We start from the raw sequence: 15,035 nt of genomic DNA, 5'->3' as shown, positions 1-15,035 counted from the left end.
AAAATTAAATTTTTTTAGAAAAATATAAAAAAAATCAATTTCTTTTTTTTTTTTTTTTTATATTAAAATAATTTAACAGACAGTATGAGACTGATTTGACTCGATAAAACTTAACGAAAATAATTATTTCATTACAATAGTTTATAAATAAATAAATGATTAAATAATAATAATAAACAATAGAATTAAAAATTGTACATAAAAATATGAGAAAAAAAAAAGAAAAAGAAATGAATAATTATTATTTATGTTTAATTAATATTTAAATTTGATGTAATTTTTTTTTGTCTTCGTAATGTATTTTTTATGTGTAATTAATTATAACTAATATTTAAGAAAAAATAATTACTAATAATAATAATTAATAATAAATGTAATCGAATATTAATACAAATAATTGATTAATTAATTAAATTGTATTTCGTAAAATGAATAAAAATAAAATTTTCGTAATATAAAAAAATATGAGTGAAATTTTATCAAATAATTAATTTATAAATTAAAATTATGTCCGTTCATAATTAAAACAAAATTGGGAATTTTTTATAATTATTTTGATCCATGTCAAAAAAAATTAATTTTCATTTGATAAATTTGATGCTTTATCAATCCATTTTTCTTTATTGATTGTAATAGATTAATTAATTAATTATTTATTATTAACGAATAAACTATTAAAATACAATAAATATAAGTAATATATATATTTATATATAAATATAGATAGATATATATATATAAAATTATTAATGATTAAATATAAAAATAGTTGTTAAGTTATTAATAAGTATAATGTATAATTAAAATTATATAATTATTAAGTATATTTATATTTTAACAATTAAAATACAAGAAATTAAAAAATGAAAATAATCCATTTTTTTTAAATCACTAAAAAATTATCAAACTTCCGGAACAATTAATTAGAAACACAAAGTCACATACTTCATATTTTTTAGAATTTATTATATTTTCTTGGAGTACGGATATAAATATATGACTAATATATGGACTAAAGATTCTTGGAAAAATAAAATATGATCATTTTCATTTTATGCACCAGCGGTAAAAGAAGTTTCCCAGTGAGAGGCTGATCGTGATTTGACTACAACTCTTCCCCCACTACTTGAATATTTTTTTGCACATGCGTAGAACACTATTTTTGAATGCTCTAGTAGAGGGGACAGAAGAGTGGGAGTAAATTCTAACCTCACTGTGATAATAGAGTTCATTTATTCTTAACCTTCTGCTCTTTGTCTAAATTGAAAGTTCAGTAATAATTTAAAAATTAAAACTAAATTTATTATTTATTTATTTGAAAGATATGTCAATTATATAATATTATTAATTATCATAGTAAATATACATTTAAAATTTCATCTTTGGTTTATTATAATTTTATTTAATTCAAACTAAATTATCATCATAATTTGGTAATGGTTTATCTTTTATTAACCACAAAGTGTCGATGAAAGCGCCATTTTTATCGTCTGAAATCTGCAAACAATTTTTTTTATTTTAGTAGTAACTAGTAATTATTAAATATTTTATTTTAAAAATAGTACCTGCTCTATATACATATGAGTTTTATTAAATACTTTCATTCTTGTGTATCCATAATCAGAGCTACGAAAAGCTGACCAAGATGGCCGTTTGGGTACAAATTTTTCTCTGCCTTCTTTACAACCAGCAGATCCTGTTACAATATGGACTGGTGCTTTGTAATTTTTGTATGGCTGTTGATAACTACCATTATAAACCTATTTAAAAAAATTTATAGTTTATGTTAATTTCAAGTAATTTTTTTTTTAAATTTCCCGCTATGAAAATTTCAAATCTATCTATCCTAAAAAAGTTGGTGGTATGTTACCACTTATAGTCATCGTAGCAACGATTGTCATGGTAACGGTTGCTATGGATACTGTTGTCATGACAACGGTTGTTATGGAGACTGTTGTCTTGGAAACGGTTACTATGGTGATGGTTGGTCATGTTAACGCGCAAAAGCTTTCTAATTTTCAAAAAAAGGGAAGGGAAGGAAAACCCTGATTAAGAAAAATGATTAATCTCCATGTTAAGTGTATATCTATATATTAGTCGATTCAAATTGTTTTAAATTATTTCAAATTGTTTTGAATTATTCTAAATCATTTTTTTTAATCAGGGAAAGTAAAAATCGAAACAAATTTTTTTTTAAGTCATTGTTGCATAACTCATAAATCACTCGTCCGATTTGTTTCTAAGTTTGATCAAATCTAAGTCTCAACAAGATCTTTTAATTGCCGCAGATCATCTGCAAATCAGTTGATTTGTTCCGAAGATATCTGGGGTTAAAAATAGCAGGAAGTTTTAGGGTTGACCCACAATTCAACCGTTTTTCAGATTTTTTTCTTAATATTCTTATTACCTCAAAATTGTACATCGGCCACATACGTTCATAACTATGTTCATGCGCCCAAATTTCAAGGTCGACTTTATGCTGGTAAAATAATTTTTCTAATCCAAACCAATTTAAAAATGGTAACCCAACTCGTACTAATGACTCATGATTTGTGCAGTCATCTGCGTTCTTATTACTACAGTACATTGGACGATGACCAAATGTTACGATCCATGGTCTTTTCGCTCTTTTAATGAAAAGAAAAAAAATTTATTGATATGTTTAAGTCAATGAATATTTTTTTATAATTATGGTGAACAAACATAAGTATAATAACCTATTTTCGGGTTTGTTGGCTTCTCTAAGATCGCTATCAAGCCATTCGTATTGTTTGACAAGTTGTTTGATTCCATAGTTCATGAAATAATATGCTTCTGTTTCGATAGCGATAAAATGTACTGGTCCCATATTGAAACTGTACCATAAACCTTCTGAATTACCTGGCATTGAAAATCTTGCTCTAAAATAATTGAATACTTGTTTAGTACTGAGGTTAAAGTGAATAAATACTTAATATTGTCTTTGTATGAGTCAGTGAAAAGAACCGTCATCAGTAAAAAGGACTGATAACATAGAAAAGTACTGATAATCAGTGAAAAGTACTGACAACCAGTGAAAAGGGCTAATAGCACTGAACAATTACTGACACTAAGTGAAAGTACTGACGATAGAGAAAAGTAATGTCAATAGTAACAAAACATTGTCAGTGAAAAAAAAAACTGACAACAGTATTAAAGACATCGAACTGAGTAATCATTGAACAATCAGGAACAAAATACGGCACAGAGAAGTACTGACAGTGGTGAAAACTACTGACAAACAGTGATAAAAACCGATAATAGTGAATAGGACTGATGACAGAATAAAAAACTGTTGATCAATGAAAAGAGCTAATAGTACTAAATATTTTTACTGAACAATCAGTGAAAGGACTGATGATGTAGAAGATAATTGATAACAGACAAGAGTACTGACGATGGTAAAAAGTAGTGGTAATCAGTAAAAAAAGATTGATGACGATAAAAGTACTGACTCACTGAATCAGTGAAATAATCACTGAAGAATAATTTTGAATATACTAGTGGTTCGTTCAGTGATTAACGTGGGAATATTCTTCAGTGAATTTTCACTGACTGTCAGTACTTTTCACTGATTCATTTAAATTTTCATTAAAAAAAAAAATTCTTTTTATAATTCTCTCCCACAATAAAATTACCTGTAATTACTAAAATTATATTTCTCTTCATGATTACCCGGTACAGTCATATAAGGTAAGTAAGCAGCGACACTTTCAATTTGTCTCATAAACTCATCACCAACTCTCGCATCATCAGTATTCATATCGTAAGCAAAATCTCCAACATGAATAGCAGCATCATATAAACCTTTTTGTGTGTCTTCTTGCAATCGCGCTAAACTCTGAGCATTTTCATTTCCCATGTCGCCGAATATTACGATTTGGGGTTTCCATGTTTCACTGTCCGGTGGTATTCTCACGTAAAATGCATTAGACCATCCCAGCTCACTTCCGCAATGATAAACTGTGATGATTATTAACAAAGAAAAAAAAATTATCATATACTTGATAAATTCTAATGAATAAAAAAAACAAGTAAAATTACCATATTTTTTTCCAGGTTTTAAATCTTTCATATAAACACGATGTATATACTGTTGACGTCTCTTATCCCCCCCATCAATAAACAAATTTCTCGTACCCTTTGAACGTGTTATGAAACCATCGATTCCATATTCAACTATTGATTCCTTTGTATCATTTTTTGTACTCCATGTTACCACGAGATCATTTATCTTTTCTATTTTTTATTGAAAAATCAAACATCGAAAAAATTAAACTATTAAATAACTATATACCATTCATAAATTACTTATAATAAATATATAAAATACCTCCGTAAGATAAATGTACAGCTTCTGGTTGATAATGAATAACTTCCGCTGATGTTATTATTGATAATATCAAAATAATTAGTACTCGTAAAAACATTTTTATATATAAATATATATATATATATATATATATATTCACTAATTTTTTTTTATTAACTAAACTTTTATTGTTTAATTTTTTAAGTAAAACAAAATTGACTTATACTATTGTTTTTAATCACTCATTTTTTAACGAATTAAAAGTCGCACAATTACTTTGTAAAATAAAAAATTTAATGAGTGTTTAAGTTTTTTTAATATAATAAATATATATGACACACTTTGTTATATTATTAATATCACTTCGAGATATTTTGATAAAAACATTTAAAAAAAAAAAATTTATGCTTGTAATGCAATAACTCTTGTATATGTAGTGTTACTGTACAAGTATCGATATTTATATGAGTATATATGTATATAGATTTATATATATATATGTTCTTTGTGTATTTAATCTATAAGTTTATTTATAGATATAATGAATAATAAAATAATCATAATGTTTTAATGAGAAAAAATGATAATTATTCGGGGGGAAAAAATTTAAAAAAAATCTAAAATGACCAATGAAATAAAGTATATAAATATAACAATTATTTCAATTGGTTTCCTGATTTTAATTATATGTTTTATTTCAATTTATATTAATCGATAGAATGAATATCGAGATTTAGTTAAATCGATGTCAAGGAGAAGAATCGAGATTTGTCTGTTCGATTACTTTAAAAAATGGGGGCAGAGACATCTGGCGATATGGAGATGAGTTTGAAAGCGCGGGACGTAGTAGAATTCAAATATGTGCTTTAAAAGAGAAAAGGGAGTGAAATTTATGAAAAAATCGGTCATTCAAAATTTTTTAACTCTAAGCACCCTCACTTTTGCAGAGTTTCACAAAGTTTCCATCAATTTGACGACAAATTACTCTCAACTTCAGTCTTTATAAATTTTGACTACAATATGAATACAACATAAGTTGTCATTAATTTGACGCAAAATTTGATGTCAAGTTAATACATAAATTTTCCTTAAACTGCTAAAAAAAAATATAGAGAAAATGTTACTTTTAAATTGACAGCAAGTTGACGTTGCTAAATTTTCAGAAAGAAATTAACGTCAAGTTACCGTCAACTTGACTATCAGAGATCTTAGAAACAATCAATTGTTGTTAATTGCGCCATCTATCTTATCGAATTAACCTTTCATTAATAAAACAGGAACATTAATTCTCTTCCTCCGATAAATTACAAAAACCTGGAATCACCCTGATAACACGAGTTGATTGTGAAAAAGTTGGTCATTCATTAGTTTCCGACCATCTTGATGACAAGTTATCGACAACTTCAGCTTTTGCAACTTTTGGCTACAAATTACCGCCAACTTTCTCAGAAAGTGTCTATCAACTATTGGAGGTACCAACTGTTGGCAGTCAACTTGGTGTCTAGTTGCGGCTGCAAGTTTCTCGTCAGTTTCTCGCCAACTTGGCTATCAGGGCAATTAATTGTTAAAATTACTAATTAAAAGAAAATTTTTTAAAATAAATTAATCATTTTCTAATTATACAGTAATTAACAAAATACATATAAATTTTTTTTGCTTACTAAGTCCATGTGAGCATGAACCCGAAAATAATTTTTTTATTATGAAACTCAATTTAATAAAAAACAAATAATAAAATGTGATCTCACAATCCGTATCAACACACATCAGATTTTACTGGAAAGACATATGTATTATACGTACAATACTATATTCTTGTATACACAATAGCAAGGGTGATTTGGCTAGTTGAGTAAAGGGTCGTGGTAGTATAAAGAAAGGGAGGTAGATGATGAGGGCGAGTTAGTAAAGTCAATCAGAAATTGAGTGACGTTATCAGTCTGTCTTTTATAATCAGAAGATTACTCCTATAGACATTCATCTTATACATATACTTATTTATATGTCTATACAAAAGACTAAATTCCAATTTTATATCTATTAATGTCCACTCAAAATACAACAAGGATCTTTTGGACAGCCTTAATTATACAGTACATTAAATCTATTCAATGTTATACTTAACTTCATTACATTGTTTATTATATTGAAAGGGTAAGTTATACTTCAATATAGCTTACAAATAGATGCTATTTTATTGGTTACGTAAATAGTTTACGAGGCTGAACACACTTTAAAACCAAATGTGTTACAAGTCTATTATTTTAACACACTTTAGATGTGTTTCACCTTTGAGGCCATGAGTAAAACAATAGTTTTTTGCAGTCCCTTAAGTCACATTTTACGGTGTGTTAATTTTGACTACACACTTGGTTTTAAAGAGCATCTAAAAAAATATAGAAAAATTACACTTTTTTTTTATTGTAAAACAAATGACGTAAATTAACACATGAAGCAGACAATTCACCTTTCAGTTACAAATATGATGAAAAAAAATATGTAAATCATAAAAAAAGGAAAGGGATTAGGACATCCCGATTCGCGTGCTTGCTACTCGTATCCGAAACGTTATGTGTAATTCTAATTAGTTATATTGGCAGTTAATTTATACATGATATTGGATTTCAGTTCGATTGATCGTGTTCCAAGTGGCTCTAGACGTTCCTATAAAAAGATTTGAACAGAACCTAACAAAAGTATTGGTTTCTATGCGGTCATTGGAATTTTTCGATACACATCGTTGGATCAACGACGACAAATATTTGAGTAAAAGACGTCTCATTTGTGCAAATTGACTGTAGTTCGCAGTTCGAAATTCTAAGATGGTTCCATGTCAACAAAGAAAATATATATCAGGGTTTCAGCTGTCGATAGAATATTAGTTTCCATTGGATCAGTTATCTGTTCTTTAAATGTGAAACAGTGAAAACCACTGAAAAATGTAGTGTACACTGAGAAAAAAAAGTACTATTTTGGAAACAAGAATTTCTTGGTTCAAGAAATCCGTTCAAAATATTTATTTTATTATTATTAATTATCAATTTCTTGAGAAAAGAGCATCAAATTTATTTTTGTTATTATATGAATTTGATATTATACTATGAGTAAACAAAAGAATAGCTTTACTTGAATTAAATAAAAATTATTTCCTTCAATTCTACGAATTCTTGAGACAAAATTATATATTCTTGAAAATTATCAAGAATATATGTTCTTGTATCAAGTAAATGTTCTTAACAAAAGTATTTTTTTTTCTCAGTGTATATACAATATTTCACAGCTACAAGTATATCACTTGGTATACTTATAGTTGTGAAACAGTGAATAGTCACTGTTTCAGATTTAGAGAGTGGGATCACTTGCCATGGGATAAAATTGCTGGGATCAGTTAACAGCAAACCCGCTAAACCTCATTGCAGGTTAATACAACCAAGTGTGTAGTCGCAATTAACAGACTTGTCAAATAACATTAAAATGTCACACAAGTGAACAATAGATATTTAACACACCGTGAAACGTGTTTTAAGTGACTAAAAAAACTACAGTTTTTCTTTTGGCCTTAAATAGAAGAACACATTTAATGTGTGTTAATACTTGTAACAAATTTGACCTTAAAGTGTAACTATCAAAATTCGGCTTTACAATGTGATAATTTGCCTAAAGTCATGATTTAGTTTAATTCACTTAGACAATATAAATCTCGATAAACCAATTATTTTTACATGGTTTTCATTTTACATTAAAATCACAATGTTTAAATTCCATTAATTTTGATAATTTGTTAACAAAAAATAATAAAAGGCCTCAACTGTAATTTACCTGGGGCATTTTCAGAATTACCGCTGGCTAAAGCTTAAACAATGGATATAATAAAAGCTCTACATTCAAATATTAGCAAACAATTGTCGACTTTTGGATTGTTATCAACAACATATGCTGTTCTATTGACAATAATTTGTTCTGTTATAAATATATACGCTGTTATTGTACGTCAAGCATACTGTATAGACATGTCAATACAGAAAATAAATACAATATAATTATTTGTTAGATAACATTTATACAAATGAAAAACAATGTTTAAATGAATAAATTAATAGCTAAAACTCAAATAATTCATTACTTTACAATATACAAAATATGTTATTATTATTATTCTAATTAACTAATATTATTAATATGTATTAATAAGAATTGATAAATTTTTTTATTAACTAATATTAACATACGAAATTCTTTAGATTTAAATTATTAAAAAATGTACTCAGAAGTAAAAGGATTCCGTCGCAAAAAATTTTTAGTCGACCAAAAAATTTTTTGAATCTTGAATTAAAAACAAAAATGTTCTCGCGGTTAGAAATCCTTTTTTTTATGTATATATACATATATATATTGTATCTAAATGTATATCGTATTATTCCGTACGAATAAAGAGTAGGATAAGATAAACTCAATAATTCTATTAGTATCGAGTGCTATTGTAATTCTGCTATTGTTATAATCCTCATTCATTCAATCAGTCTGTATACATACTCATATGTATGTGCATATATGTATATGTACATTAAATAAATAAATATAATGAATATATAAATGTATAGATACAAATAGTGCCGTAATCATTGAAATTCTATCAATCTTGGTCACTTGAAAATACTCAAGTCTCTTTTACAATATGGTCAGCCGTTGGAAATGGAAAATGTTTGATAACATTACCTCTCTGCTAATGCATGTCTACAATTCATCTCAGAAAAAAAATAATAGTCATTCTTATTTTCACTTTTTTATTCAAAAAGCGGTTTTAGATCATTTTTTTTTTATTCTGTAATCATCATAAATCTTTTTATGATCTGGGTCGAAAATTCTTTATGTTTTTTTTTTTTTTTTTTTTTTTTTTTCGCAAAAGAAATTATAAAAACAAAGAAAATTTTGTAGAGAGGCTATAGATACCTGTGTACAAAAAAAATCGCATTCAGATCCATAGAATTAAATAGTAATAAGAAAAGTCAGGTGCTTCAGGATCATATTTTTTTATTTGATGTTATTAATTCTCCAAATTAGCAACATTTCGTCACGTATCACGACTTCTGCAGACTACAAATACATATAAATCAATCGAACACCATCATGTCTCAAAATTATTCATACAATCAAAAACAATGTATTTTCTGTGAATATAAAACAAAAAATAAAAATAAAAAATTGGAAGATTTTTACATAATGTCATGTGATTAGTTTACCGAAAGATCCTGAGTCAAAATTTTAGCTCGAATTTTTCATACAATTAACAACTGGTGCTTGTGGTCAAGTGATAACACCCGTCTTCGAACTCAAGTACTGGCAAGGGTTAGGTTCGAATTTCAGTGTGAGCAAATTATTATTATTTTTTACAAGTAGATGTATACATAATGCATTATCCTCTGAATTTTTCTCTTAAAATTAATTAGTGATTTATTTTAGGAGAATTCGTTCCATATAGCCGCCAGACTGTCATCGGTCTGCGATCTTGCGCCCATTAACATGCCCCGTGATTGCCAACAGGTACAGTAAAGAGATTGAAGTTAACACATGGAAAAATTACTATGGCCATAGTAAAATTGGCAACGATTGTATCCCATAAATTACTGTAAGCATTGTAAATTTTAATACGGCTATAGTAATTTTTGCATATATTTATTTCAATTTCTGCAGGTGGCCAATATGGTCTGGCTTTACTATAACACTATAGCATTTCAAACGAGAATAATTTCTTTTTGCAGGAATAGTAAAATAGAAAAAAAAAGAAAAAGACCAAGAGAAAATGGTCCGGAAAATTTCAAAGAGATTTGCTAGAATCTAGTAAAATATTTACTCAAGAAAATTAGGGATTATAATTATTTGCAAATATAACCTAAATACTACGAAATGCAAGTATGTAAAGTGTGAAAACTGTGAAAAACTAAAGTTATACAGTTACAGCTGAAAAAAAAAATTATGTATAATAAATTAACGCCAACAAAATAGAATGAATTTCTATTTATCAAAAAGAGTTTGAATTTAAGCACAACTAAAAACTGATTTAATTTTTCAACTTTGTATTAAATTTCAATAATTTATTAATTAATTTAATTAATAATTACCTTAATTGCAGTTCAAGTAACATCATAAAAATATATATGTATATACCATAGAAAAAAAAACGAAATGAAATAAATTAAAATGCTAATTAAGCTATTTTTTAAGTGCATTAAAAATATATTATAAAGATCAAAGTTTGCGGTTATTATTAAATACACCCTATACTATGCATTATATATTATTTCATACATTTATATATTTATTCACTTTTTTTAATACCTCGTTATTACCATTAAAGTTTGTTTTAATTAACAAAATGCATTGAGTTGTACTTTAATACACTCACTAAATTATATAATACATGTATATACATATATATAATGTATCCCTCGAGATTTAAGCTTATTCACTGTATATTTCATAATAATAATAATAAACGATAAAATAATAAAATAAAAAAATTTATAATAATAATAAAGAAAATAAATATAAAAATAAATCTTTTATAAATGCATCAGAGGCGAGAGCGCGAAATTTTTCTTGTACCAAATATATGTATATTATTTTCAACTCACCCATACATCATCCCCTATAATACACACCTCTTACCTCAACCATCCCTTTACTTTTCGCGCTTGATTCAACCAACTAATTGGCATTTAGACGATATTATAGGCCACGTTATTTTCATCATCATCGTCGACGAATAATATATATAAGCTTGACAAACTTCCACATCGTTCACTTCTAATGATTATAAAATAAAAAAAGGGTTCTTTCCCCTATTACTATTACATATATATGTATGTATATACATGTATATATTTATATATATTTATACATCGTTTTGTGTCGCGTGTTTACAAATGCGTGTTAAACACGTCTAGTATGAAGGTGCGACACTTGTATAATACATCATATCAAAAACTAAGAGTATTTATTACATATATATAAAGCTTGCCGCCAATTTGAGTTAATAGTTTAACGCGTGAAAAAATTTAAACGTCATAAATTAAAAGGACTTGAGTTAATAAATATAATTAGTCAGATACGTTGAAGTAAAATACTAAGGGTTTAAATAATTGCAATGTGTGAAAATTTTAAATAGCTGCATTTGTTTTCGTTTGATTTAAATTAAATAATAGAGCTCACGCTTTGAAGGTATTACTTTGAAAAAATGGTTTTGGTTAAACGTTAAGGCGGAGTTTTGATGTTACTACAATCGAGATGTTAATTAAAATTTATGAATTATTATACAATGTAAATTTTTAATAGTGTGGCTTTTAAATAATTATTCTTGCAGAAAAACTTAAATTATTTTTTCGAAGTAATTTTTTTTTAATATTTAAATTATTTTTTCAGGTAGGGGTAAGTGGGACGAGACATCCGTTTTTTAAAAAAAAAAAAACATTTATTTGTAAATGATTATTGAGTCTAGAAAAAAAATTTGAATAAGTTGGTTAGCCCTAATTAAAAGAAACGATTTGCAATGTTAAATACCCATAAGAAGGGCGATTCAAAAGTATTCAAAAGCATTAAAAATTATTAAAAAATTTTTTTTTCTAATCGTTTTAAATCGTTTCTTTTAATAAGGGAGTCTACATTGTGCAGCCTTTTCGGATTTTGATAAAAAAAAATTTTGAAAAGTTATAGTATTCAAGTTGGCTAACTTACCCCATAGTTTTTCTAGAAGCTCTAAATAAACATTTACAAGAAAAAAAATTTTTTCCTTGAAAAATAATGAGTCATTTTGCCCCAGTCTCTCCTACACATAAATAATTAAAAAAAAAAAAAGTTATAATAATTAATTTTCATTAAAATATCAATCGGAAATGTCTTTTAGTTAAATATTTACTTATAATTATCATGATTTATTGGGTTTTCTTTATCAAATAGTGAACATTTTTAAGGGTCGTACTATATATAAGCTTTAAATTAAAATTCTGTTTGCATCGCTACTTGAATTTAAATACAATTAAAATTTTGCGGTTAGTTTGTCAGCACTTATTCGCCGTATTTCATTTCAGTTTATAGATACCTATATATAAACTCATCTCAAATCAATTTACCGTACACTATAAACTTAAAATTGTACATCCATTCACTACCGATCCATCACTAAATTGTAACTCATGCGCAATTTACAATAAATATATATATATGATCCTATTGTTATTTTAAACAGTTAAAAATAAAATACAATAACTTTTTAAAAAGGGTTATAGATAATTGACGATTTGGTATCCCATGTAAAAAATAAAGCGCATTTTTTCGTACATAACATTGATTCTTTTATTATTACTTTTTTTATATATATTATAAAATGTAACGGATGAATGAACTTGTGTAGCTGGTTATTGTCATGGACACACGTTTGTTGAATAGTGTATAGTGTGTATAGTAATATAAAATAGAATAGGCAGTAGGTAACGTATGAATATCTAATGCTCCCCTATTCACAATTAAATTTGGACAATATGTTTTGTTTCGGTGTATAGACCACCCTCTTTAGGTTTAACCGAATATATGTGTATATGTATATTTGTATATATATATATGTATACATATATAAAGACCAAGGGGATTTGTCGTTTATGTGTCGATACAGTGGTAGCCCTACAGGCACTACCCTCTTATATACACTATTGGGGTTGAATACTCATCGTGAGTGTTAATCTCACGCTAACCCACAAATCCACACATCAAGTGCTAACTTAATATTCTTAGCGATTACATTCAAAATAAACCATCATTATAATTGGTTATTTTTTCTTTTCATTTATTATAATTTATCTGTTTTTTAAATTACACTTTTAAATTTGAAACAGTGAACATATAGAGACTATTGACTATTTATTAATGATAAATATGCCATTAATTCGAATGGTGATAAATCTTTCATTAACAGTACGTGAATATTTACTGTAAAATAGATTATTTTCTAAAATTCGTTTTTAGAGAATACACGCAAAAATTTTGGGTAATGTATGAGGACATCTAGCCAGTAACTATGTTTTTACTGTGTTGTTAGTATAAATAGCACTTGATATACATGCTATTGAGTACTATATTTTACAATGTGCATGGTAGAAATTTATATGTTTAGTATATAGTATACATTGGGTATATATAATTGGGAAAACGAATTCAAGCCTGACTAGTTACCTGGTTAAGCTTCCCTTATTTACTTCCTATCGGGATCCTGACAAGGCTTACCAAATTCGGGCAATGTATTTAATTCTGGCCAGTTGCCACATCAGACTCACGACAACAGGAAAACTGGAGTCTGCCTAGAACAAAATTTTCATTAAGATTCAGTAAGAGTTGTAGATGCTAATGCTGATAAATATGTATATAAATTTTTGAACCAATGGTATTTTTGAAACTCACTCGACTAATTATGATAGATTGTAACAAAATTCTTCGAAAAATCTACCATGAGGGCAACTGAAGTAGATATATTTTTATAAAATTAACCTAATTACCTGCGTATAGTAAACATTCATTAGATACTATTATACCTTCAACTAAAAATGATTTTTTATGTAAACTTACCCAAATCATAAATTTTAGTTCAATTGAGTAGACGTCTTTATCATAAGAGAATATATTGCATATATTTATTGCGTGAGTGCTATAATTTATATAAAGTATTGGCTTATTTTCCTAAAGAACTTGGCATTGCTTATATAACTTTCCTCTGGATCTTTCCGATGTGAAAAACAATAGAGAATCAATTCTTGGTTTCAGGTAGTATATCTAAGATCATAAATGTATATAATAAGTATGCATAGGGGTCGTCCGTGAGAGAATGCTGGGTCAGTTGTTGCTTTGTTGTCCTTTTGGTCCCGTTTAGTGGGGGTAATTCATCACATTATATGAGAGTTCCATTGACGTCAGAGTCTCTTGGACCTACGTACACACAACTAAAGACAAAGGTCCCAGAAAAGTATGAGTATGAGTATACCGTAGCTGTTGACACGAGACAATAGTCAAATTATTAAAATTTTTAATCAAAGAAAGCTCTATACATCATTTTTCTATATAATTTTAAACTCTTTAGTCTCAAAGAAGCCTCTTTTCTCGATATGCATGAAATTGTGATTTTTTCATTTGGAATCATATTTTATATCCATGCCTAATATACATGTATGAATTCAAAAAAATTCGCCCCATTACTTTCTTCCAATTAAAAAACGTCATTAAAAACACCCAATAAATCGTTAAAATAATTTATTTTTCCTTATACCCTAGGTTTCAACACGTTATGTATATTTTCAATATAATAATAATCAAACATAAAACATCAAACGTTTATAAAATCGAGGCTTTACTAATTACATTTAACCAAAGCCTTACTATCGAATAAACCAATTAAAACGTAACAACCCAAGTGAATTAATTTGCTTACAATGTATACCTGCATCAAAATACTGGCATCTATACATACATACATACATACATATATAATAAATCTGTACATGCATATGTACCAAATTATTAACAATTAAATACAAAGTAACTACCATTTCTCTGATACTTTTGACCATCTATAAACATATATATATATATACATACAGTATGTACAATATCCAGGCAGTAACGTTTAACCAATTGTAATAAGCTTTGAGGTAGAGGTATTTCACTT

General features: G+C 27.1%; 1 protein-coding gene across 1 annotated transcript; it reads right to left on the bottom strand.

Annotated features, from left to right (window-relative positions):
* Positions 1-1,295: 1,295 nt before the first annotated feature.
* LOC103577645 (acid phosphatase type 7) lies at positions 1,296-4,735 on the bottom strand. Its single transcript, XM_008558385.2, has 7 exons — positions 4,352-4,735; positions 4,063-4,257; positions 3,657-3,981; positions 2,718-2,900; positions 2,408-2,627; positions 1,566-1,760; positions 1,296-1,497 (listed from the first exon to the last, which is right to left on the bottom strand). Exons 1-7 carry the CDS (start codon positions 4,446-4,448, stop codon positions 1,408-1,410), a joined length of 1,305 nt encoding a protein of 434 aa, XP_008556607.1. The 5' UTR covers positions 4,449-4,735; the 3' UTR covers positions 1,296-1,407.
* Positions 4,736-15,035: the final 10,300 nt, after the last annotated feature.

Source organism: Microplitis demolitor, chromosome 6 (assembly GCF_026212275.2).
Source record: "Microplitis demolitor isolate Queensland-Clemson2020A chromosome 6, iyMicDemo2.1a, whole genome shotgun sequence".
Taxonomy (NCBI): Eukaryota; Metazoa; Arthropoda; class Insecta; order Hymenoptera; family Braconidae; genus Microplitis; species Microplitis demolitor.
Note: the sequence above shows the minus strand (reverse complement) of the source record. Positions and strands in the feature narration are given on the sequence as shown.